The sequence below is a fragment of the Piliocolobus tephrosceles genome, chromosome 1, assembly GCF_002776525.5.
Source record: "Piliocolobus tephrosceles isolate RC106 chromosome 1, ASM277652v3, whole genome shotgun sequence".
Lineage (NCBI taxonomy): Eukaryota > Metazoa > Chordata > Mammalia > Primates > Cercopithecidae > Piliocolobus > Piliocolobus tephrosceles.
In genome coordinates, this window is record NC_045434.1 from 170,379,897 (window position 1) to 170,406,770 (window position 26,874).

The window sequence follows — 26,874 nt, forward strand, 5'->3', positions numbered from 1 at the left end:
GGACATGCGAGACAAAGTAGCAAACATAAGAAGCCATGTCTGCTCATTCTGTTTACCAGCAGAATTTCACAAACTCTCTGGCCAGCAGAATTTCACAGCTTCCGACAGTGACTACACACAGCCCTCCAGAATACCCTGAAGATAAGTAGGATAGAGCACAAATTCCCATGTCTCTTGCCTGAATTACTGCATTTTTAGAAAAGATAAATCCAACGATCCTCAACCTTGCCTCTTCCTGTACATGTCTGACAGGATTAATGACTATGCCTCCATAATCTATAAACATGTGTTCTCTTCCACCCAAACCTTCGTGAGATTTTGCTCTAGTGTAACTCCTGAGTACGTTTTTTTCTTTTTTATTAGAGACAAGGTCTTGCTGTGTTAGAGCAAGAATGCAAGACTAGAATGCCAGGCTAGAATGCAGTGGCACAATCATAGCTCATTGTAACCTCAAACTCAGGGGTTCCAGCAATCCTTTTACCTCTGCCTCTCCCGTAGCTGGGACTACAGACATGTTCTACTACACCTTGCTTTTTTTTTTATGTGTGTGGAGACAGAGTCTTGATATGTTACACAGGCTGGTTGTAAACGCCTGGCCTCAAGCAATCTTTTTGCCTCAGCCTCCTTAAGCACTGGGATTACAGGCCCGAGCCACCACCACAGCCTTTCTTTTCATTTGATTTAACTTCCAAGCACATGCAGAGTGGCCACCACCTGTATATAAGCTGCGGGCTGAAACACTGCTTTGGAGCAGTCTAAAAAACTCTCTGACTCTCCCAGGTGGCAGTCCTCAGTAAGACTTCTGAAGAAAGCTAACTTGAATTATTTAAAAGCCTGATTTTCTTTAGTTGACATATTTTACTGTTCCTTCCCATTAGAATGCAAGCTCCACGAAGGCAAGGCTTAAAATTTCTGTTGTTGTTGTTTAGACACGGTCTCACTGTGTCAAGGAGGCTGGAGTGCAGTGTTGCAATCATGGCTCACTGCAGCCTCGACCTCCTGAACTCAAGCGTTCCTCCTGTCTCAGCCTCCTGAGTAGCTGCGACCACATGCACGCACCACCACCCCTGGCTAAATTAAAAAAAGAATTTTGTAGAGACGGGGGTCTCACCATGTTGCCCAGGCTGGTACCAAATTCCCGGGCTCAAGCAATCCTCCCGCTTCGGCTTCCCAAAGTACTAGGATTATAGGTGTGAGCTACCACGCCCAGCCTGAAGCAAGTTTTGTTTTGTTCATGGTTGTATTCCTTGCATTTGGAACTCAGAAGAGGTCTCGAAAACCTCGAAGATACAGTAACTATCAACACATCTCCCTGCTTCAGGTCTTTCTCCATTCATTCATATGCATGAGCTAGGATCTCTTACCCCATGGTGTCAGTATAGTGCATCTTATTAATTTCGGCTGCTTTTTAGCTGTCATTTATGTTTGTATTTCCGTCACATTTTACATTGTTCACCAAAGGCCATTGCTAGCGGGAAAAACTGCGAAAGGAGACTTGAAGGCAGCAGACGCTGTAGCTGCTCAAAAATTGGCCGAATGTAACAGTAGGCTGGAGGAGCTAAAAAATGTTTTCGCACAGAAGGGTGAGCACGTCCAGACCGGTCTTTTTAGCACTTTCTTAGGCCTTGAGGATGAAACCCCACCAGCTTACGGCCCGCTGTAGGGTAGAGAAGAGCCAATTAGTATTTGCCGCGCTGGGGAGCAGCGTCCATCCGGCGGGTGTAGGAAAATACTTCCGGCGTTCTGGTTTTTTACGTGCTGAGTCACAGCCGAAGGCTTGCCCCAGGTCCGAGGGGTAGGGTACTCAAACTATGACATGAATGGGAAATTTTAAAACTTTGGAATTAATTCTCTGCACTCGTTTCTCAGTTTTCTCATTAGGGGAATATTTTTCTATGAGACGCGGAGGACTACTCAGTGGTTGTACAACACTGCCTGCGTACGTCATAAACGCGCCAGGTGCCCTTCTTCCGTCGTCCTCCGCGCCACTCTCTCCGCCTCTTCTCCCTCGCCCCGCCCACTTGGGTTTCGAAATGCTCGCTGGTTGTTCCGAGAATCAGTTCGGGTCACGTTGGTTCCTCTCCTTTCCTGTTCTCATTGGTTGCTTACGTGAGCGTGACTACTTTCTTGCCTCATGATTGGCTAAAATCAAGAGCGTCATCGGCGGCCAGGAGGGCGGAGGGATGAGGGAAGTCAGCGTGAGGGAGACTGCGTTGGGGGAGGGGTTCAGGCCTGTTCCCCGCTGCTGCGGCAGCACCAGCGCCGGCCGCCACCGCCTCTGGAACGCGGAGGAGGTGGGTCCTGGGAAGCGGGATGTCCATCGTTCCAGCTTGGTGGTGAATGCTGAGGAGAGTCACTGTTGCTGCAGTCTGTGCCACCCGGAGGAAGTTGTGTGAGGCCGGGCGGGAGCTCGCGGCGCTCTGGCGAATCGAAACGCGGGGTCGGTGCGAAGACTCTGCTCCTGCCAGATCCTTTCCTATTCTGGCCATGCCTGGAAGGAACAAGGCGAAGGCCACCTGCAGCTGCCCTGACCTGCAGCCCAATGGACAGGATCTGGGCGAGAACAGTCGGGTTGCCCGTCTAGGAGCGGATGAATCTGAGGAAGAGGGACGGAGGGGGTCTCTCAGTAATGCCGGGGACCCTGAGATCGTCAAGTCTCCCAGCGACCCCAAGCAATACCGGTGAGGGAGGAGGCTTGCACTGGGGAGGCGAACAGTGCGCCGGCTTCTCTGTCGGTGCCGCCGTGACTTCTTGTCTCCATGTCTCCCAGTGGAGCAACAGGGCACACTTTCCACCCCAAATGCTTCCGTGGGTGGAGGTGGCAAGCGTGATTAGAGGCTTCCCTGTGCTGTCAGCTGGGCAAGTGGGAAATCTTGGGTTCTAAGATGTCAGAATGGGAGAAGCTTATCGAGTCATTTGAATACAGTCGCTAAAGCAAGAATGGAGGTTTCTTTGAGGAACGCAGCCTGAATGATGAGGGAGTCTTGGTATCATGTTACCAGAAAAGGTTGACGGAGTTGGATACTTTAATTTTGGAGGACAGGATATTTAAGGGGCGTATTATCACTATCCAAAATATTTGAGGGACGCTTAAGTGATAGATGAAACTAGTGGACGAAAGTTACCAGAGGATGGTGTGGCTTCAGTAAAGTAACTTTGCATCATACTTGGCCTAAATTGAAGTGGCTTGTTTCCATGGGTAGTTCTCCGTTACCAAAATGGTTGGGCGACCTCTTCCAGGAATATATTAGAGAGGACTTGGGTCTCAGTTGGGTGAGTTGTAAGGTTTCTTCTAATCTTGAAATTCTCTACTTTTGGTTTGTGCAGGAGTCCTCTAAACATTTCTAATAATTGGTGATTCAGTCCCCACCTGAATATCTCCTTCAGAGGTAGCTTATTTCATGGAGTATCATGACTATGATGTATCTTGTGTGTGTGTGTGTGTTTTAATGAGAGTCTCGGTCTTGCGATGTTGCCCAGGTTTATTTCAAACTCCTGGGCTTAGGGAATCCTCCTGCCTTGGCCTCCCAAAGTACTGGGATTACAGGCATGAGCCACTGTGCCCGGCCTGGACTTTGATGTATTTTAAATAGAGTTTATATTGTCTAACAACTTTGTTGAACAGATTGAGGAAATTGAGACCCAGAGGGTTTGCTTCTTGCTCCGAATCACACAGCTAAATAATAACAGAGCTGGTATAATGACCCCTACTATCTGACACCAAATTCAGCGTATCGTTTACTGATTTCTTTCTTTCCTTTTTTTTTTTTTTTTTTTTTTTGAGACGGAGTCTCGCCCTGTCACCAGGCTGGAGTGCAGTGGCGCGATCTCGGCTCACTGCAATCTCCGCCTCCCCGGTTCAAGCGATTCTCCTGCCTCAGCCTCTCCAGTAGCTGGGACGACAGGTGCTCGCCACCATACCCAGCTAATTTTTTGTATTTTTTGTAGAGACGGGGTTTCACCATATTGGCCAGGATGGTCTTCATCTCTTGACCTCGTGATCCGCTCGCCTCTTCTCCCAAAGTGATGGGGTTACAGGCGTGAGCCACCGCGCCCAGCCCATTTGCTGATTTTTTACAAAGTTCTTGCTCATGTGAATTGAAAACTGAAGGATTCTAGCTCTAAATTTGTTATAAGCCCCTACAGCATTAGAGCAAGAAAGAACCTTATAATCTTTTCCACTTCCCACCACCCCTCTTGTCTAGAAAGAAGTGACAGCCCCAAGCTTAGGACCAGCCTAATTTCTCCTGTCACTTCAAGTCTAGGTACATTTTCCGCAGGCTGCCAGAGTCAAGAGATCTTTATAAATGAGCTAAATTTTTTCTTTCTCATCAAAGAGGTGGTTGTACAGGTTGAGTATCCCTAATCCAAAAATCCAAAATGCTTGGAAATCCAAAACTTTATGAGTGCCAACATGACACCACAAGTGAAAAAGTCCACACCTAACACCTTTGCTTTTTGATAGTTGGTTCATGTACACAAACTTTGTTTCATGCACAAAATTATTAAAAATATTGTATAAAATTATCTTCAGGTTATGTTTATAAGGTATATATGAAACATAAATGAATTTTGTATTTATACTGGGTCCCATCCCCGAGATACCTCATTATGTATACGCAAATATTCCAAAATCCAAAAAAATCCAAAATTTAAAATACTTTTGGTCCCAAGTGTTTTGGATAAAGGATACTTAACCTGTATTGGCAGTATATAAATTAGCAAGTTGAAAACTTGATTAAAGGTGCTTAGTTTTTGCCTTCCAGATCAAATGTTCAATAATGGTTTCAGGATTTTTTCCTGTCTATATAAAGTTACATAATAACTAATGTTTATGGAATATACCCTATGTTTCAGCTATTGTTGTAACTGCTTTAGATGTGTTGTTTCACTTACCGCATTTTTGGTAAATTTGTTTGAAAGATACCTATTAAGTCCTACTCTGTGCCAGGCACCAAGCTAGATTAAATATTTTCTGAAACTTGGTCAATGTAATAAGTGTTAGTCTGGGTGAATATACAAAAATGATTGAGCCAGTACATGCCTTCAGGGAAATCACTTGAGCCTAGGAGTTCGAGACCAGCCTGGGCAACATAGTGAGACCCTGTCTCTACACAGAAAAAATTAGCCGGGTGTGGTGGTGTGTGCCTGTAGACCCAGCTACTTGGGAAGCTGAGGTAGGAAGCTCACTTAGCTGTTTCAAAAAACAAAATTAGGACACTAAAGTTTTATAGAAGCCATAATGGAAGTATGTCCTAGATATATTGAGGAATGAAATACATTGGTAAATTCCACCGGGGGAGAAAGGAAAGACTTCAAAGAGGAGATAATGCTTGAGAGTTGTTCTTTGAATAAATTGTTGCGTTTTTGTCTTTATATGGCTTTCGCCAAGTCATTGTCCTTCTTAGTGTTTCAGCTTAGTTTAAAAACGAAGGGGGTTGGTTAGAACAACAGTGTTTTTCAATAACCCTCCCCTTTCAAAAGAGCAGTTCTTCCATATTACCTGTTTTATATACTGGAGTTTCAATTAGACTTTTGAAGAAAAGATGTTGTTAGTTTAAAATAAAGGTGGAAAATCTCAGGACTAGGTGATCTTTAAAGACTTACCCAAATTCAATTCTGTGAATTTTTGTAACCAGAAATACCCTTAGGAGGCATCTGCAGCCCAGAGAGCTGAATTATCCTTCCAGATTCTGCTGAGCTATTCCCTCTGTGAAGTCTTTCTAAGCAGAACTAATTCCTCCTTCCATTGTATTTCAGTAGGATTTTGTACATGATCCATTACAGTACATAGCATCATATTATATATCTTTTGAATAAGTACCAGAGGAGGACACATTTAGAGTAATATTGTGGTGAAATAATATCTTGAAAGATTTACCAGTCTTCATTTATTAATAGCCTGCGGAATTTTACTTCAGCATATGTGTAATTTGTATTCAGCTTTTTTGGAAATGTTGGGCATATTTCCAGGACACCTATTACGCTTTTTTAGAGATCTGTGTTAAATGCTCACCAAGTGTTGATTCCCTTCCCTTCTAGAAGGGTTAAGGGACTTCAGGTTGGGAATTGATATTCAAATTTTTATTGGCGTTGAGTGGAAATTCTAGTTGGGCAGGATTAGTAGTGATGTTTTCTATTTATTTTTTATTTTTATTTTTATTTTTGAGACAGGATCTCACTTTGTAACCCAGGCTGGAGTGCAGGGGCATGATCACGGCTCACTGCAGCCTCAACCTCTCAGGCTCAGGTGATCCTTCCACCTCAGGCTGTCCGGTAGCCTGGGACTACAGGCACGTGCCATCATGCCCAGCTAATTTTTTGTAGAGATGAGGTTTCGCCATGTTTTCTAGGCTAGTCTTGAACTTCTGACCTCAGATGATCTGCCCTGCTTGGCCCCCCCAAAGTGCTGGGATTATAGGCACAGGTGAGCCGCTGCACCTGGCCTGGCCATGGTGCATTCTGAATAGCAAATAATTTTAACAGTGAAGAACACTTAACGTTAGGTATTTTGGATTGAATAAAACAAGTACAAAGCACCCTCCATGTTTAACCTGCTTGTAAAATGATCTGTATTTCTATGGAAAAGGAAAGAACAAATGAAATAGTATATAAACTTTTTTTTTTTTTAATAATTAAAAAAAATTTTGAGACAAGGTTTCAATTCATCGCCCAGGCTGGAGTACAGAGGCACCATCACAACCTGCCCCACCATGTCTGGCTAATATTTTGTAGAAATGGAGGTGAGGGGCCAGGGAGGCATCTCACCAAGTTGCCAAGGCTGGTCTTGAACTCCTGACTTCAAGGGATCTGCCCACTTCAGCCTCTCAAAGTGCTGGGATTACAGGCATGAGCTACCACACCCAGCTGAAAAGGCATATAAACTTCTGAAGGGCAAACCCTTCTAATTTAAATTTTGGTCAGACTATTACAAGTGAGGAGATGGTTATCTTAATAAATTTTCAGGCTGGATGTGGGGGCTTATGCCTATAATCCCAGCACTTTGGGAGGCGGAGGTGGGTGGATCATCTGAGGTCAAGAGTTCAAGACCAGCCTGGCCAACATGGTGAAACCCTGTCTCTACTAAAAATACAAAAATTAGCCAGTTGTAGTGGCAGGCGCTTGTAATCCCAACTACTTGGGAGGCAGAGGCAGGGGAATCTCTTGAACTCGGGAGGCAGAGGTTACAGTGAGCTGAGATCATGCCACTACATTCCAGCCTGGGCAACAGAGCAAGACTCTGTCTCAAAAATAAATAAATAAATAAAATAAAATTTCAATATATTATAGAAAATAATGGGTGGGTGTATGCTGAATAAGGTACAGGCTATTTCTGAATATTATATTGTTTACTGTTGTATGCTGTTGAACAGGAGGAGGATCACAATTCAAGTGAGCGGAACAGTTGCATTGAGAACACTAACATTTGTTGGCTTCCTGAATAGTTTGCTAGTGAAGTGGCTCACTTCTGAGCAGAAGCCTTTTGCTCACTTTGGCAGCACCTATACTGAGCAGAGGCCTTATATAAATCTAAGGTATCGGAAGAAAACTATACACCAGGAAATAAGATGACTTTTTTTTTTTGTATTGGATGGGAAGAACATAGGTTTACTTGTTGATATTTACAACGAAAACTCCTGTAACAGTAATGCTTCATTCAATACTTGAGCCAGTAATTTCATTTGTGTGTGTTTCGTTTCACATACGCACAGACACACAAATATTGCTAAAATGATCATAAAATCTCACAGCTACAGAGATATCATTATGACTTCCATGTGCATAAATTCCAGGAGATTGACAACAATTCATTCGTCTGATACAAATGAACAAATGAATCCAAATCTCTTTTTTTGCACTCCCACTTGTCTTGTAAAGTAGAGGTAACCTGGGTATTACTTCACGCGATTCAACCTCATTTAACAAAGTAAGTGCTTTTAAGGTCGAAGTATGTTAAATCTTATGAATACTAGTATAACTTTAATAAACATATCTCTTTTGTCTCTTACTATTCCTTAGACTGATTTCCTTATTTTGTTTTGTGTTTGAGACAGTCTGGCTCTGTCACTCAGGCTGGAATGCAGTGGCATGATCTCAAGTCACTGCAGCCTCCACCTACTAGGTTCAAGCCATCCTCCCCACTTTGGCCTCCTAAGTGGCTGGGACTACAGGTGCACACCATCATGCCCAGTTAATTTTTGTATTTTTTTTAAGAGATGGTATTTCGCTTTGTTGCCCAGGCTAGTCTCAAACTCCTGAGCTCAAGCAATCAGCCCACCTTGACCTCCCAAAGTGCTGGGAGTACTGGCGTGAGCCACTGCACCGGGCCTGACTGATTTCTTTAATGTGGGCTGATGGGCTAGTAACAATAGAAAGAGTATATATTGTTTATAACTAAAATGTGTGTGTGTGTGTGTTTTAGGAAAATAAGATTTAGCATTAAAAAGCTCTCTGTTGGCCAGGCGCGGTAGCTCACACCTGTAATCCTAGCACTTTGGGAGGCTAGAGCAGGCGGGTCACGAGGTTAGGAGTTCAAGACCAGCCTGGCCAACATGGTAAAACCCCGTCTCTACTAAAGATACAAAAAATTAGCCAGGCGTGGTTGCGTGCCTCTGTAATCCCAGCTACTTGGGAGGCTGAGACAGGAGAATTGCTTGAATCTGGGAGGTGGAGTTTGCAGTGAGCTGAGATTGTGCCATTGCACTCCAGCCTGGGCGACAGGGTGAGACTATGTCTCAAAAAAACAAAAACAAAAAAACCCAAAAAAGCTCTCTGTTTTTCTGGCTGGGTGCGGTGGCTCATGCCTGTAATCCCAGCACTTTGGGAGGCCAAGGCTGGCGGATCACCTGAGGTCAGGAGTTGGAGACCTATCTGGCCAACATGGTGAAACCCTGTCTCTACTTTGGCCTACAACTAACAAAAATTAGTTGGGCGTGGTGGCGGGTGCCTGTAATCCCAGACACTGGGGAGGCTGAGGCAGGAGAATTGCTTGAACCCGGGAGGCAGAGGTTGCAGTGAGTCGAGATCGCACCCACTGCACTTTAGCCTGGGCGACAGAGCCAGACTCTGTCTCAAAAAAAAAAAAAAAAAAAAAACTAAAAAAAAAAAACCAAAACAGAAAACAAACAAACAAAAATGCCCTGTTTTTAAATAACTGAATGATGGTAAAAACTCTTTTGCTTTTAAGAAGCTTATGATCTGCTGTAGGAGAGTCAGGGAGCAGATACTGAAACTGAAATGCATTAAATATAATAGGTGCTAGAATAGGGATATGTAAAGTATGACTTTTTGTTTTGTCATTTGTGTTTCTAGTTTGCTATCTACTGGTATGTGACCTTTAGCAAGTCAACTAATGTCTCTAAGTCTAAGAATATTCCTAAGGACACAGAAGAAGAGCAACCCATAAACAATTGAAATTGAAAAGGAGCAGTCGGGAAGCAGCTGATAGTGGCTTTTTTTTTTTTTTAATGAACCAGTGGAGGAGAATGCTTGAAGCAAGGAGTGATGATAGATAAAACTGAGAGGTCAAGTAGTGCTAGGACTGAGTCTCTTTTGGAGACTCAAGAAATTACTACTGGTGAAAGCAGTTTCAAAGGAGTGGTATGGAGGCAGAAACCAGAGTGTAGTGAGTTAAGGATGAATGGAGAGTGAGACATTGATTGAGATGGGGTCTTGCTGTGTCACCCAGGCTTGAGTGCAGTGACATGATCTCGGCTCGCTGCAACTTCCACCTTCCGAGTTCAAGCGATTCTTGTGCCTCAGCCTCCCAAGTAGCCAGGATTACGGGCATGTGCCACCATGCCCAGCTAATTTTTGTATTTTTAGTAGAGAAGGCGTTTCATCATATTAGCCAGGCTGGTTTTGAACTCCTGACCTCAAGTGATACTTGTCTCAGCCTCCCAAAGTGCTAGGATTACGTGAGGCACCACGACCAGCCAAGAGAGAGAAATTTTGAATGGTGAGGTACACATTGTTTGGTTTTAAAGGGGAAGGGATGAGAGGAGATTTTAGGATAAAAACAGTACATTGTAGCAAGAGAGTGTTTTTTTCAAGATGAATAAGAGGTGAGCATGCCTTGCTTGAGAAAAAAAGAATCAGTAGAGATGTTGAAGATACAGACAGTAATCGATTACTAGTAATAAATTACTAGTAATAGTAATAGATCCTTAGATAGTTGTGCGGTGACAGGATTAATTTTAAGAACATATGCAGAGAGACTCATTTTAGAGAGATGAGAAAATATCTTCACTTAGAGCGAAGGAAGTTGTAATTAGTGTGGATGCAGGCCGTGAAAACTTGAAAGGGTGACTTCCCCCCCTTTTTTGTAAAGTAGTCATTAAAATGTGCTTAGGTGGTCCTCTGGGAAACTCTAGGGGAAATAGTGGGATGCATAGGGGAAGCCTTGAGTATGAAGGTTTGAAATAGCTAATGTAGAAAATGGGTGAAGTATATATGTGGTAAATACTAAGAAAATTTGTGGGTTCCTGAGCGTGAAATGATAAAAGTAAAGCAGTATTTTAATATTAAAGCAGTAGTTTAAATCCATAGGATGTGGCAGACTGGCTGAAGAATCAGTTATAATTGTGTGTTGACACAAATGGTACTAGTCTTTCTGTAGCTGATGTGTTCCCCTCTTCACTTTTCTTTTTGCTTTCCACTTAATTCACTTTAAATGTTTGCTAGGCTAAATGCCCACAAGTACGGAGATCATGTCTGTGTTATTCACTTAATATCCAGCACATTTTAGGTTCTCAAATAATATTTGTAGAATGCATGAATGTATGAGTGCTTACATGCCAGGTATTTTCACAGAACCCATGGGGATATTTTGCCAGAAATTTCTTAGATTAAAATTGTATTCTGAAGCTGGGCACAGTGGCACATGCCTATAATCCCAGCTACTTGGGAGGCTGAGGTGGGAGGATGGCTTGAGCCCAGGAGTTCAAGACCAGCCTGTGCAACAAAATGAGATCCCTCCATCTCTAAAAAAAAATTTGTTTTAAGCATATTTTGGCCAGTTGTTTTAAAGCAATTGATTTTCAGAGAAAATGAATATGGACAGGTTACAGAAGTACAAATAATACAAATAGTACAAATGCATATGTTGATATTGTATATTTTATGTGGAAGCTTGTGCTTGGCATAGTAAGCACTCAAATGTTAGCCATGACTGTTTTTATATGTTTACAGTTATGGGATAAGGCCATGAATAAAGCTTTCTTTGTAGCATTTTTTGTAGTAGTAAAAAGTTGGTACAACTTTGTTTTCCATTGGTTGAATAAAGATTAAACTATGGTACAGTTTTACAATGAAAATAATACATGGCTATAAAAAGAATAGATGGTTTTATGTATTGAAATAGATCTCTGATTTATTGTTGAATGGAAACTAGTGGCAAAACAAAATGTATAATTACATTTGTAAAAGGAAAAAATTTACTGTTATATGTTTACCTAAATTATAGTTTTTAACGTATTCATATATATGTACAGAGATGATTAGGTATGGTATTCAGCAAGCTTATTTCTCTGGGGAAAGGAAGGAGAGATTTGACTTTTATTTATTTTTTCATAATTACAGGAAGATAAGTGTTAAATAACAATAAAGAAGTATTATGTGGTCATCATAGGGAAGAAACCTTAGATAAAAAGAAAATTTAAGAATTCCCGGCTGGGTGTGCTGGTTCGTGCGTATAATCCCAGCATCTTGAGAAGTCAAGGCAGGAGGATCGTTTGAGATCATGAGTTTGAGGCTAGCCTGGGCAACAAAACAAGACCCTACTTCTACAAAGAATTAAAAAATTAGCTGGGCTTGGTGGTGTGCACCACCTAGCTGGTGTGGTCCCAGCCACTTGGGAGTCTGAGGTGGGAGGATGGCTTGAGCACAGGAGTTTGAGGTTGTTGTGAGCCATAATCACACCAGTACACTCCAGTGTGGGCAACAGAGTGAGACCCTATCTCAAGAAAAGAGAATTCTCCATAATTATTTTAACCTGCATTAACCATGGGTAACATTTTAAGTAATTTCTATGCCTTATTTTATTTTTTGAGATGGTGGCTCACTCTGCCTCAGGATACAGTGCAGTGGTGTGATCTCAGGTCACTGCAACCTCCACCTCCCAGGCTCAAGTGATCCTCCCACTTCAGTATTCTGAGTAGCTGGGACTACAGGCATGCACCACCACCACACCCGGCTAATTTTTGTAGAGATGGGGTTTCACCATGCCACCCAGGCTGGTCTCGAATTCCTGGATCCTGGAGTCAAGTGATCCTTCTGCCTTGACCACCCAAAGTGCTAGAATTACAGGTATGAATCACTGTGTGCCCAGCCAGATAGTACGGTTACTACATGATAGATTTAAGTGCTATTCAATGAAAATACATTACTGAACAGGTACTAAGCAGTAATTAGAGTATAAATGGATTGTATTCTCTCATTTCATTCCTTCTAACAAACTTCTCATAATGGCAGGTGGTGTCCAAGGCTTTCTATTTTGTTCTTAACATTCTATCTTCATCTTTATCTTCTGTTGTGCTATTTTGTGCTCCTTTTCTTATGTTTTCTTTGGTCATATTTGCCTTTTGAATTCATGCATGAGTATCTCCTCTCTTTTCTATTTTCCTTCAATAGTCCCTTCCCACATGTAGTTAGTGACGCTTGTGTGGCCCTCTAGCAAGGTTTTTTTTTTTTTTTAAGTGATTTCATATTTTTGTAGTTATTACTTGTCTTTCCATTCTATTATGTTGAAATTTTTGAAGGGAGGGAATTTGTTTCTTTGAATCTTTGCATATGTCCTCTTCTGTTACTAATAAATGAATAGTCTGTATTCCTAAGACCTGTCTCTACTCTCCAGTTGTGCACTGGATTCCATCTCCTTACACCTTTTATGTTCCACTAATTATTCCAGCAATTGTTCTTCCATCCTGCATCATCAGTTTGTCCTTTACTGGATCATCCCCAGGAGCATACAGATACACTGTAATTGTTTCCATCTTCAGGAGAAAAGATTTCTTTATTTTGTATCCCCTTGGAGCTATGTCCTTCTGGCTAGTCAGTTTCTCTGGTAACTTTGTAGCAAAACTTGTTGAGTTACCTGTACTTGCAGTTTGTAATTCATCTGTTCCTATTATTTCTTAAGCTCACTCAGAGTAGACTTCTGCCACTATTGTTACACTGAAATAGCTACATTGGTCAATTCTCAAGTTATCTTAGTCAACCTATCAGCATCTATTGCATAGTGCACCATTCTTCTTGAAATGGCTTTGATCAGTTGACTTTCAGGTTACCACTGTTCATAGTTCTCTTCCTGCTTATTCACAGATCTCTTCTCATTTCCCTGACTTCTAAATTTTGGATTGTCTAGGCCTCAATTTTCAGACTTCTCATCTACCCTTTCCCTATGTTATCCAGTCTCATGACTTTAAATATCAGCCCGTATAAAATAAATTTTATTGTTTTCCTATCTTCATGTTTTTTCTTACTCTTTTTTTTTTTTTTCTCCATAGCACTTACTGTCATTTGACATAAATTTACTTGTGCATTGTCGTTTTCCTGCACTGGAATGTTTCATCACAAGGGCAAGGAATTAGTTTTGTTTACTGCTTATATCCCCAGTGCCTAGAATAGTGCCTGTTTTAAAGTCTTGCTTCCATTTCTGTCTTCTTCCTTTTCTCCTTTGGCTTGTTACATAAGGATATACTTTTCAGTTTTTTTTTTTTTTGTTTGTTTGGTCACTTTATTTCTTGTTTTTTGTTTGGATCAAAACATAATGTTTAGTCTGGGCACAGTGGCTCATCATGCCTGTAATCCCTGTGCTTTGGTAGGCTGAGGCAGGAGTATCGCAGGAGCCCAGGAGTTTGAGGTTACAGTGAGCTATGATCGTGTCATTGTGTTGCAGCCTGAGCAACAGACTGAGTGTGTCTTTGAATATATATGACATATATGTTATATAGAAAACATATATGTATATATAAAACATACATATATATAGAAACAAAACCTTAGAGATACAGTTGAAACCCTCTTTATGTTGCCTCTTCCCATTACCTTCTCTGCCTTCTTTTTTTAGTGTTAACCATGATCTAAATTTCATGTATATACTATACCATTTCTATCTATAGTTGTATACTTTTTAGTAAACATACTTTTTAAACAGTATATATCATTGTTTTTGCATGTTTTAAAACATTATAGAAATAGAAAAGTGTCACATTAGATGTCTCATAATCTTTTTTGTTGTTGTTGTTGTTTTTTGGTTTAACATTGCTTTGAGATTTATCCATGTCAATCAGGGTAATACTAGTTATTTGTGTTAACCAATGTTTAATATTTTGTTGATGAATACATCATTATTTATTTTCATATTGTCATTTGGTTACAATTTTCTGTTATATTTTGTTTTATGACTGTGCCACAATTTATCTTTTCTCTTTTTGTTTTTCATTTAAGTTGCTTCTAGTGTTTCAGAGAACTGTATATGGTTCCTTGTGCACACATTTGAGAATTTATCTGGGGCATATAAAATGATACCTATAGGTGAAATGACTGGGTATACTCATTTTTAACCTCACTAGATATTGCCAAAGTACTCTTCTAATGGGTTGTGCTCTTTCACATTGACACCAATAGAACATGAAAGTTCCTGCTTCTTATATGCTTACATTTTTAGCAGTTATTGGTATTGTTAGTTTTTTTCTTTTTTTTTTAAAGATAAGGTCTCACTCTGTTGCCCAGGCTGGAGTGCAGTGCTGGAATCATAGCTTACTGTAACCTAAAAGTCCTGGACTCAAGGGGCCCTCCTGCCTCAGCCTCTGGAGTAGCTGGGACTGCCACCACGCCCTGCTAATTTAAAAAAAAATTTTTTTTTCTTTTTTTTTTTTTTTTTTGAGATAGAGTCTTCCTCTATCGCCCAGGCTATGCAGTGGCGTGATCTTGGCTCACTGCAACCTCTGCCTCCTAGGTTCAATTAATTCTTCTGCCTCAGCCTCCCGAGTAGCTGGGACTACAGGCGCCTGCCACCATGCCCGGCTAATTTTTTTTTTTGTATATTTAGTAGAGCTGGGGTTTCACCATGTTGGCCAGGATAGTCTCGTTCTCCTGACCTCCTGATCTGCCCTCCTCGGCCTCCCAGAGTGCTGGGAATACAGGTGCGAGCTATCATGCTTGGTCGATATTGTTAGGTTTAAAAAAATTACTGATCTGTGGAAAATTTTATTTCTCACTTTTTTTTAAGGGCTAGTCAAGTGAAGCAGTGGGAGTGGAGAAGGCATCATTTAGTTGTGAATACCACTGTATGTACTCAGATCAGTCTGTATTTTTCTTTCGTAAAAAATCTTTTTAGGCTGGGCGCAGTGGCACATGCCTATAATCCTGGCAGTTTGGGAAGCCAAGGCGGGTGAATCACCAGGAGTGCAAGACCAGCCTGGCCAACATGGTGAAACCCCATCTCTACAAAAACACAAAAATTAGCCAGGCATGATGACAGCTGCCTGTAATCCTAGCTACTTGGGAGGCTGAGGTGGGAGTATCGCTTGAACCCAGGGAGGTGGAAGTTGCAGTGAGCCACGATCACGCCATTGCACTCTAACCTGGGTGACAGAGTGAGACTCTGTCTCAACATATCCCCCAAAACTTAAAAAATTTGTATTTCCTCTTATTACTAGTAAGATCAGGCATTATTTCATACTTTCTAGACATTAGGATTTCTCCTTTTATGAATTGCCTGCTTTTCTATTGGGTTGTTTTTTCTTTTTATGAATTTGACTTGTAAAAATTCATTTTATTTTGAATACTAATTTTTTGTTGATTATATGAGTTGCAAATGTATTCTCTAAGTCCATAGCTTATGTTTGCTCCTTGTTTATAAAGTCATAAAATTTAATCAGTTATTGATCTTTTATGGTTTGCACTTTTTGTATCTTATTCTAAAAATTTTATTGCAGTGTTTTTTTTTAACATTAAAAAATCTATTTTTTTTTTTTTTTTGAGACGGAGTCTCGCCCTGTCGCCCAGGCTGGAGTGCAGTGGCTGGATCTCAGCTCACTGCAAGCTCCGCCTCCCGGGTTCACGCCATTCTCCTGCCTCAGCCTCCTGAGTAGCTGGGACTACAGGCACCCGCCACCTCGCCCGGCTTTTTTTTGTATTTTTTAGTAGAGACGGGGTTTCACCGTGTCAGCCAGGATGGTCTCGATCTCCTGACCTTGTGATGTGCCCGTCTTGGCCTCCCAAAGTGCTCGGATTACAGGCTTGAGCTATTGCGCCCGGCCAATTTTTTATTTTTTTAAGACAAGGTCTCGGCCGGGCGCGGTGGCTCAAGCCTGTAATCCCAGCACTTTGGGAGGCCGAGACGGGCGGATCACGAGGTCAGGAGATCGAGACCATCCTGGCTAACACGGTGAAACCCCGTCTCTACTAAAAATACAAAAACTAGCCGGGCGAGGTGGCGGGCGCCTGTAGTCCCAGCTACTCCGGAGGCTGAGGCAGGAGAATGGCATAAACCCGGGAGGCAGAGCTTGCAGTGAGCTGAGATCCGGCCACTGCACTCCAGTCCGGGCGACAGAGCGAGACTCCGCCTCAAAAAAAAAAAAAAAAAAAAAGACAAGGTCTCACTCCATCACCCAGGGTGGGGTGCAGTGGCGTGATCTCAGCTCACTGCAACCTCTGCCTCCCGGGTTCAAGTGACTCTCCCACCTCAGCCTCCTGAGTAGCTGGGACTACAGGCATGCGCCACCACGCCTGGCTAATTTTTGTATTTTTGGTAGAGACAGGGTTTTACCATATTGGCCAGGCTGGCCTTGAAGTCCTGGCCTCAAGTGATCTGCCCTCCTTGGCCTCCCAAAGTGCTGCAATTATAGGTGTGAGCCACCATGCCTGGCCAAAATCTAATTTTATTACTGTGTTTTTAAAAATATGGATAACCAGTTGTCCAGTCATACTTTTAAAAAAGTATAAATCCCAGAGATCACCAAATATTTTCTGTAAAAGGTCCAGCTAACAAATACTTTGGGCTTTGTCAGTCAGGAGACAAAATTGAGGATATTATGTAAGTACTTGTATATCAAGAAAGAAAACAAATTTCTGCAAAGTTTTGGTGAAAATTTTTATGAAGTTCAAAATATAGTATATTTTTTGGTAATACAGTTCTAGTAAGAATGATGGAATTTTTATTGGGATAACATTTTGCTTTATTGGGATTCAAAATTAAGTGTTTGTCAGTCAGTTGCCAATGTTCATCTGTTAAGTCTGATTTGTAATGAGATTTTACATATTCTGTCTTTGAAAATGTCTTTCCACACAGCTAGGTACTGCCAATATATTAATATGAAATACTGATAGCAATCTATGAGTACAGATGGTCCCTAATTTATGTTGGTTCAACTTAGGGTTTTTCCACTTTCCATGGTGCAAAAAAGTGATATGCATTCAGGAGATACCGATCTTTGAGTACCCATATGATCTTTCTGTTTTTCACTTCAGTATTGTATTCAATAAATTACATGAGATATTCAACACTTTATTATAAAATAGACTTTGTGTTGGATGATTTTCCCCAACTGTAGGCTTATGTAAGCATTCTCAGCATGTTTGAGGTAGGCTAGGTTAAGCTGTTAATGTTCAGTAGGTTAGGTTAAATGCATTTTCAATTTATAGTATTTTCAACTCAAAATGGGTTTATCAGGACCTAACCCTGTTGTAAGTCGAGGAGCATCTGTATATGACTTTAATTGAGCATATTCATTGCTTGGAAAACATTTATATAATTCTGTTAGGTTCTTCTCTGATATTTTTTCTTTTAACATGTATTATAGATTAAATAGATCAAACACTATAGATGAGTCACTTCCAATTAAATTAGGTGGAATCTCCTCAATTGCACAGTTAATTGGACTTTGAAATATGGAAGTTTCCTTGTGATTGCAACAAGGTCTGGAAGGCACTGCTGAAACTATAGTTTGTGGGGGAATGGAGGTATTGCTTCTTGTTTTAACTTTTTATAGCACAGGAAGTATATGAAGCAGCTTGCCATTACTTGTGATTCAAACATCATTGTTGATTGAAATGACTTAAGTGCTGTTTTGTCTTGTAATTTTAGGTTGAATTCATTAAAGAGACATTATTAAATCTGCACCAAAGGCTAATTTTTTTTTTTTTCTTGAGACAGAGCCTTGCTCTGTCACCCACGCTGGAGTACAGTGGTGTGATCTTGGCCCACTGCAGCCTCCGCCTCCCGGGTTCAAGTGATCCTCCTGCTTCAGTCTCCCAAGTAGTTGGGACTACAGGCGTGCACCGCCATTGCCCAGCTAACTTTTGTATTTTTAGCAGAGACAGGGTTTCACCGTGTTGGCCAGGGGCTGGTCTTGAACACCTGATCTCAAGTGATCTGCCTGCCTTGACCTCCCGAAGTACTGGGATTACAGGTGTGAGCCATCATGCCTGGCCTTGTTTTGAACTTCTCTGAAGAAATTCTACAGCGATGAGATACTTTGTTTTAAATTTTCTACTTTCTGTGGTTATTGCTTGCTTTTTTTATTTTATTTTATTTTATTTTACACAGAGTCTTGCTCTGTCATCCAGGCTAGTGTGCAGTGACCCAATTTGGGCTCGCTGCAAGCTCTGCCTTCCAGGTTCAAGCGATTCTCCTGCCTCAGCCTCCTGAGTAGCCAGGATTATAGGCACATGCCCCTCCACCTGGCTAATTTTTGTATTTTTAGTAGAGATGGGATTTTGTTGTTCAGCTGGTCTCAAACTCCTGGCCTCATGTGATCTGCTTGCCTTGGCCTCCCAAAGTGCTGAGATTATAGGCATGAGACACCGCTCCCAGCATTTTTTTTTTTTTTTTTTTTTTTTTTTTGAGACAGGGCCTCCTCAGTCTGTTCCCTAGGCTGGAGTGCAGCGTCATGATCATGGCTCACTGCAGCCTTAACCTCCTGGCTCAGGCGATCCCACCTCAGCCTCCTGAGTAGCTGGGACCACAGGTGTTACCACCTCTGGCGAATTTTAAAAATTATTTGCAGAGATGAGGTTTCCCTTTGTTTCCCAGGCTGATCTTGAACTCCTGGGCTCAAGCAGTCCTCCCACCTCAGCCTCCCAAAATTCTGGGATTACAAGCATGAGCCACCACACTCAACCTCTCTCTCTCTTTTTTTTTTTTTTTTGTCCTTTTTTAAAGGGATGATCTCACTGTGTCACCCAGGCTGTACTGCAGTGGTGCCATATTAGCTTAATGCAGCATCGAACTCCTAGGCTCAAGTGATCCTCCCGCCTATGCTCCCAAAGTGTTGTAATTACAGGCGTGAGCCACTGCTTCTAGATGGATGTGTTTTATTGGTCGGGGGAAAAAGCCATATATACATATGTATGTATTTTTTACTAATTTTTCCCCTCTGTTTTTTTTTTCTTTGAAACTACTATATAATATGGGAAATCACAGGTTCTATGTGGAGGGACTTTGCTAAGGTAATGGTTTTTTTCCTTTTTTTGAGACGGAGTCTCGCTCTGCCGCCCAGGATGGAGTGCAGTGGCCGGATCTCAGCTCGCTGCAAACTCCACCTCCTGGGTTTGCACCATTCTCCTGCCTCAGCCTCCCGAGTAGCTGGGACTACAGGCGCCCGCCACCTCACCCGGCTAGTTTTTGTATTTTTTTTTTTTTTTTTTTTTTTGAGACGGAGTCTTGCTCTGTCGCCCAGGCTGGAGCGCAGTGGCTGGATCTCAGCTCACTGCAAGCTCCGCCTCCCGGGTTTATGCCATTCTCCTGCCTCAGCCTCCCGAGTAGCTGGGACTACAGGCGCCCGCCACTTCGCCCGGCTAGTTTTTTGTATTTTTAGTAGAGACGGGGTTTCACCGTGTTAGCCAGGATGGTCTCGATCTCCTGACCTCGTGATCCGCCCGTCTCGGCCTCCCAAAGTGCTGGGATTACAGGCTTGAGCCACCGCGCCCGGCCAGGTAATGGTTTTAACCTCTTTCTCTTCTTTTTTTTCCTTTAGAGACGGGTTCTCACTCTGTCACCCAGATTGTAGTGCAATGGCATGATCAGAGCTCACTGCAGCCTCAAACTCCTGGGCCCAAGCAGTCCTCCTGCCTTAGCCTCCCAAGTAGCTAGGACTACAGGTGCACATGCCCAGCTAATTTGCTTAATTAATTTATTTTTACTAGAGATGGGGGTCTCACTATGTTGCCTAGGCTTGTCTCTAACTCCTAGCCTCAAATGATCCTCCTGCCTCAGCCTTCCAAAATGTTGGGATTACAGGTATGAGCCGCCGCACCTGGCCCCTTTTTCTCTCTTACTCCTCTCCAAAAATGGAGTAACATCTGGTAAGTGAGTGTGGTAGAATGACCTGGGGCATGCTTAGCTTAACTTTTTCATCCCTCCCCTCTTCAGTTCAGCATACAGACAGCTAGTGCAGTTAGTTGACTTTTGAACAACAGCAGTTGAACTGCACTTATATGCTGATAATTTTCAACCAAAGGGGAATTGCAAATAAAGTATTCTCAGGATGAGAAACCAGCTTTTTGTATATATGGGTTCTGCAGGGCAGACTGTAGGACTTGAATGTGAGCATATTTGGATATACAGGGGAGATCCTGGGACCAGTCCCCCTTGTATACCAAGCAAGGGACGACTGTATTTTGGTATATAATTGGCCATTATAGTAAGCTGGCCAAGTAGTGGTTGGTTTGATTTTCTATCTAGATCACAAAAACGTTCTCCCTGTCAGCAGTAAGATGGTTTTGCTTTCTTACCATTCATATGTTCCCTGGAGTAGCACATTAAATTTCCTTCAAGAACTTTTCCTTTGCATTCACAGCTTGGCTAACTGATTGCTGCAAGAAGCCAAGCTTTCAGCTGATTTTGGCTTTTGACATGCCTTCCTCATTGAGCTTAATCATTTCTAGCTTCTTTTTTTTTAAGAGATGGGGGTATCACTTTGTTGCCCAGGCTGGTCTTGAACTCCTGGGCTCAAGTGATCTACCTGCCTCGGCCTCCCACAGTGTTGGGATTACAGGTGTGAGTCACTGTGCCCAGACTTATTTCTAGCTTTTGATTTTAAGTGAGAGATGTGCAAAGTCATCCTTTCACTTGAACACTTAGAGACCATTAAACTGGCCTAATTTTAATACTGTTGTGTCTCTGGAAATAGGAAGGCACAAGGAGAGGGAGAGAGATGGATCAGTCAGAACACATACATTTATTGATTAATTATCGATTATGTCTTATGGGGGTGTGGTTTGTGGCTCTCCGAAACAATTACAATAGGAATACCAAAGATCAATGATTACAGATTATTACAACAAATATGATTTAAAAGTTTGAAATATTGCAATAATTACAAAAATGTGACAAAGACACGAAGTGAACACATGCTGTTGGAAAATAGACTTGCTTGATTCAGGGTTTCACACCTTCAGTTTTTTTTGTTTGTTTTTGTTTTTCAAAAAAAGTAAGCTGGCTGGGCGCGGTAACTCACGCCTGTAATCCCAGCACTTTGGGAGGCTGAGGCGGGCGGATCACAAGGTCAGGAGATCGAGACCATCCTGGCTAACATGGTGAAACCCCGTCTCTACTAAAAATACAAAAAACTAGCCGGGTGCGGTGGCGGGCGCCTGTGGTCCCAGCTACTCGGGAGGCTGAGGCAGGAGAATGGCGTGGGCCCAGGAGGCACAGCTTGCAGTGAGCCGAGATCGCGCCACCTCGCTCCAGCCTGGGCAACAAAGCCAGACTCCGTCTCAAAAAAAAAAAAAAGTAAGCTGGGTATGGTGATTTATGCCTGTAATCCCAGCACCTTGGGAGGCTGAGGTGGGCAGATCGCTTGAGCTCAGGAGAGACCAGCCTGGGCAACATGGTGAAAACCTTGTCTCTACAGAAAATATAAAAATTAGCTGAGTGTGGTAACGCACGCTGTGGTCCCAGCTTCTTGGGAGGCTGAGGTGGGAAGATTGCTTGAGCCTGGGAGGCAGAGGTTGCAGTGGGTGAGATCATGCCACAGCCCTACAGCCTGGATAATAGAGTGAGACTCTGTATAAAAATAAAATTAAATTAAATTAAAATAAAATAAAATAAAATAAATAAATAAAATAAACAGTGAAGCTTAATAAAGCACCATAAAAGTAGGTATGCCCATGATATGTAACATGCCACCTCCCACTTCAGCCATGTAGTCTCAAGTCCTTCTGTTTTATTTTTTTCCCAAGCATTTTTGGATTTAAATACATAAATTCTTAACTGTGGTTTTAAATTTTTAGTGACTGAAAGCAGCTTCCTCACAAAAGGTTGGTTTATTTTATTCAGAAACAAAAATGAGTGGGTGGGTACTTTATTATAAAGATAATACCACATTCTTGATTCTTGGACATGGTTTAAAAATCTACTTCAGTCTTTATCCTTAGTACAGGAGCAGTGGGAGAGTGAAACCAAATGAAGGAAGACAGGTTTAATAGGGTAAAAGAGGTTTTGTTAGAGAAAGATTGGCATCTTTCTTACCCCCCAAAATATATGTATACACACTTATATGAATACTTGAGACCACAGAGTTTGAGAGGAGGTAGTGACAAGCTATATAAGTTATTACATAATTACCTCCCAACCACCCTGTTTTGACCTAAAATGATTTAGTACCATCTATGCAGGTCTAGAAATAGCAATTTAAGGCTAAAAACTGAATTATCAGTTCCTCTATATATGTAAATGAGGTCTTGGAGAGTATATAGTATTCCATGGTATGGTTATAGAATAGTTTATTTGCATATTCCCTTGTGTATGAACATTTGGGTGATTTCTGCCTTTATCATAACCATTTTTGCAGTGAAAATTGTTGATTTATCTTTGCTCATATGTGTTAACATTTCCATAAGATACTGTGGTGTGTTCAAAACTTTAGACAAACTAAATTTAACAGAATTTAGTTGAGCAGCCCCTGAATTGGGCAGTCCCTGAACCAGAATAGGTTCAGAGAGGCTCCATCACAGCTGCATGGTCAAAGAATATTTATGGATGGAAAAAGGAAAGTGATGTACAGAAAATGGAAGTGAGGTACAGAAACAGTCATATTGGTTATAGCTTGGTGTCTGCCTTATTTGAACATCATTTGCACAGTTGGCCACCTTTGGCTGAAACTCAGTGATTGGCACAAGAGTAGGTTATAGTCTGTTCATACATTTAGTTAGGTTTCAGTTCGCTAGTGCAGAAAAACCTTTAGGCTGAACTTAATTTTGAGAGATTGACCAGAACCTTGCACATTGATGTCATTCTGTCACCATGATAAATATACTTATTTAGTCTCAAATCCCACTGGGAAATAACAGAATGGTGGATTTTGTGTGGTGGGAAGAAGGATGTCAGGTAACTGTTAAGTGTTAGGGCATAGGAGACCTTGTGTTAGATTCTCCTGTTTACAGGAGAAAAATAAACCCTAGTCTGTTTGGGACCACTTTGCTTCCTTAGAGTTTTGGCTTGATTATGTTGCATTTAGCATGAGTGACTCCATATTGGTTTGGTGTGTTCTACTGGGGCCTGGTGCACAAGCTCAGTCCAAAACAATGACCTCCCATAGTTTTTAAATTGCCCCCTTTTGGTCAGGCACTCACTTAGGTGAGTGTGACCAAAACTTAGGGCCTTAGTGCCACTCACAGTTACTGTGATTTTCGGTTTCCCATCTCAGCATGTCTTTCATAGGTTACAGTGTACTTACAGTTACACATTTCTTTTGAGTTTTTGTCATTCTAGTTGAAGAGAGACCATTTGACATTTTAGGGATGGTTGCATGCAAACATTTAAAAACTTTTGAGAGAATACAGTACACCAGGGAGACTATTATTATGACTATATAAGGATGGTAATACCAAGAGTTTGGAGTGTGCTCCTTAGCCAGGGTCCTCATGAACCAAACCATGGAGAAAGAGACCTCAAAATTGATGCCCATCCAGAAGGGTGAAGACTACCTGGCAGTTTTCTCTTTAACCTATGATGTTGGTTCAGAGGAGTAGACTAATGTTCTGTGTCTGATTACAAAGTGCCAAAGGTACTATTAAAATTTCTCACCCACATTGGCCCTTTATCTTCCATCTATCAAGATAAAAGTTTGGGCCGGGCGCGGTGGCTCAAGCCTGTAATCCCAGCACTTTGGGAGGTCGAGACAGGCGGATCACAAGGTCAGAAGATCAAGACCATCCTGGCTAACACGGTGAAACCCCCGTCTCTACTAAAAAATACAAAAGTCTAGCCGGGCAAGGTGGCGGGCGCCTGTAGTCCCAGCTACTCGGGAGGCTGAGGCAGGAGAATGGCGTAAACCGGTGAGGCGGAGCTTGCAGTGAGCTGAGATCCGGCCACTGCACTCCAGCCTGGGCGACAGAGCGAGACTCCGTCTCAAAAAAAAAAAAAAAAAAAAGATAAAAGGTTGTCTGTGAAGTCCTCCACAAATAAAAGTATACATCATGAGTGTACACAGGGAGACCTCCTTTTCAATTCTATTGTTTGTAGAGGCATAAGCAAGGAAAACGTTGAGAGGTGAGAGTCTCATGGTAGCAGAGAAGTCTTCATCTGTGATCTTGGGAAAAAGCTGTCCATGTTAGGATGCTTTCTGCTTCTGGGGAGAAACTTTCCTGATTAACTTTACCTTAAGGTCTCCAATGTGTATAGAGTTCCAAGAGTCTAGAGAAGCCCTTTTGAGTTGAGATTACGAACCCAAGGTTCAAGGTCCTGAAGTTTTGCTGTAGTTTACATTGCAAAGACAGTCTTTCTCTGATGATGTTCTCTGGATATCCAGTCTCCAGGTTCTAGATTGTGAAGGGGCTGATTGTCCTCAGTCAGTGGACCATGAAAAGCTTTCTTTTTACCTGGTGAAAACACGCTTTGGCATAATGCCTTAAACCTTGCAGTATTTACTCATATCAGAGTTTAGTAGTGGAAGATACATGAGGTTCTATTGTTAGGTGCGTAGGCCTTGTAGTGACTTTTTTATAAAGGGTCAACTTATGTTTCCACTCTAAGTGGATCTGATTGTCATCAATCTGCAATACCTTTTTACCCAGGCAATCTAGTCAGTTCAGTTAGCTTTGCCTAATGCTATTTTACCTGTAATCCCTTGTTTAACTATTTTACAACTTGTTCAGTGAAACAAGTACCTCTATCACTGGAGATTGCTCAAGGAATGGCCTATGTGGAAAACACATTTCCTAATAGCCTTTTAGCTACTGTTATGGTATCAGCCCTTTTACGTGGGAAAGAGGTTTGTTTTTTTTTTGTTTTTGTTTTTTTTTTTTGAGACAAAGTCTTGCTCTGTTGCCCAGGCTGGAGTGCAGTGGCATGATCTTGGTTCACTGCAACCTCTGCCTCCTAGGTTCAAGCAGTTCTTGTGCCTCAGCTTCCCGAGTAGCTGGAACTACAGGCACATGCCATGAGGCCTGGTAATTGTTTTTTGTATTTTAGTAGAGACAGAGTTTCACTATGTTGCCCAGGCTGGTCCTGAACTCCTGAACTCAGGCAGTCCGCCCGCCTTGGCTTCCCAAAGTGCTAGGATTACAAGCGGTGAGCCACTGTGCCTGGCTACATAAGAAAGATTCTGTACCACCAGAAAACATACATTGAAAATGACAAGTGAAGAAAATACCTCTATAAATGTTTAAATGGCCCATTGGACAGAAATACAGCTGAAGTTTTATTATCTTCCCAGGATTGGTTATAGGTTTGCCAAACCAAACATTGATCATAAACCATTTTTGCATTTAGAACATTCGCCGCCCCCTCCCCACCCACACATTTATAGTCAATTGGGATTACTTAATCTCTTTTATGATGAGTTACCGACTGCAGAGCTTTTAATAATGGAAGCTTTGAGGACTCAAGTCCATGGATAACATTGGACTTAATATCCTCCTAATTTTGTTTCTCCAATTTAGATGCATAGCACTGTTTATTAGAATGAGTTATCATAGGTAATTTGACTTTGGACCATGGAGTTCATTCAGATTGCATATCTAAACAACGTTAGTATTAGCTGATTTAGCATGAAAATCTGGCAAGGTATTTTCTTGGTATTCAATTAATTTTTGTCCTGCTTGGGTTAGCAGTTTTAGAAACTGACCAGTGTTTACATTAGAGTTCTGGGACCTCTTCAGTCCAAATGTCAATATCCTAAAGTTATCAGAAACCTGTATTTAAGAGTGCCTGTCGCAAGGCGTGGTGGCTCACGCCTGTAATCCCAGTGCTTTGGGAGGCCAGCGGGGGTGGATCACGAGGTCAAGGGATCGAGACCATCTAGCCAACATGGTGAAACCCCGTCTCTACTAAATATACGAAAATTAACTGGGTGTGGTGACGCGCGTGCGCCTATAGTCCCAGCTACTCTGGAGGCTGAGGCAGGAGAATTGCTTGAATTCGGGAGGCGGAGGTTGCAATGAGCCGAGATCGCGCCACTGCACTCCAGCCTGGCGACACAGTGAGACTCCATCTCAAAAAAAAAAAAGAAAAATAAAAGTGCTGTCAAAGTCCTTTCCATCCTTCTCATGAACCTCCTTGAAGACACTAGGATTTTGCTTGCCTGTGAAGTTTTCAGAAACTGCATCAGAATTAAGCAGTTAATTGTGGAAACAACTGAAAATGATCATAGTTAGAATTGACAAGGAAATTTGGTTATTTCTGTGGCCTACAATTTAACATAGTAACTATAATTATGACTGATAGCATATGCCCAGACATATCAGAATTGTGGGAGTCTTATAGAATGTTGGAACATATATTAATAACATTCATAATAAAAATATAACTCAAAGTTCAACATCATTTCTTATTTGACAGTGCTTCTTTTTTTCTTTTTTCTCTTTTTTTGAGACAGGTTCTTGCTCTGTTGCCCAGGCTGGAGTGCAGTGGCCCAATCTCGGCTC

General features: G+C 41.9%; 1 protein-coding gene across 4 annotated transcripts in view; it reads left to right on the forward strand.

Moving 5' to 3' along the window:
* The first annotated feature begins 2,021 nt into the window (after nucleotides 1-2,021).
* Nucleotides 2,022-26,874, forward strand: part of NRDC (nardilysin convertase) — a 101,220-nt gene continuing 76,367 nt past the window's right edge. For 2 of the 4 annotated variants that reach the window (XM_023188743.1, XM_023188749.1), the window contains exon 1: nucleotides 2,022-2,681. In XM_023188743.1, the coding sequence (XP_023044511.1) occupies nucleotides 2,341-2,681 (341 nt within the window). In that variant the 5' untranslated portion in view covers nucleotides 2,022-2,340. The remainder of the gene's footprint in view (nucleotides 2,682-26,874) is intronic. The other 2 variants (XM_023188758.1, XM_023188766.1) reach the window with 1 other exon arrangement.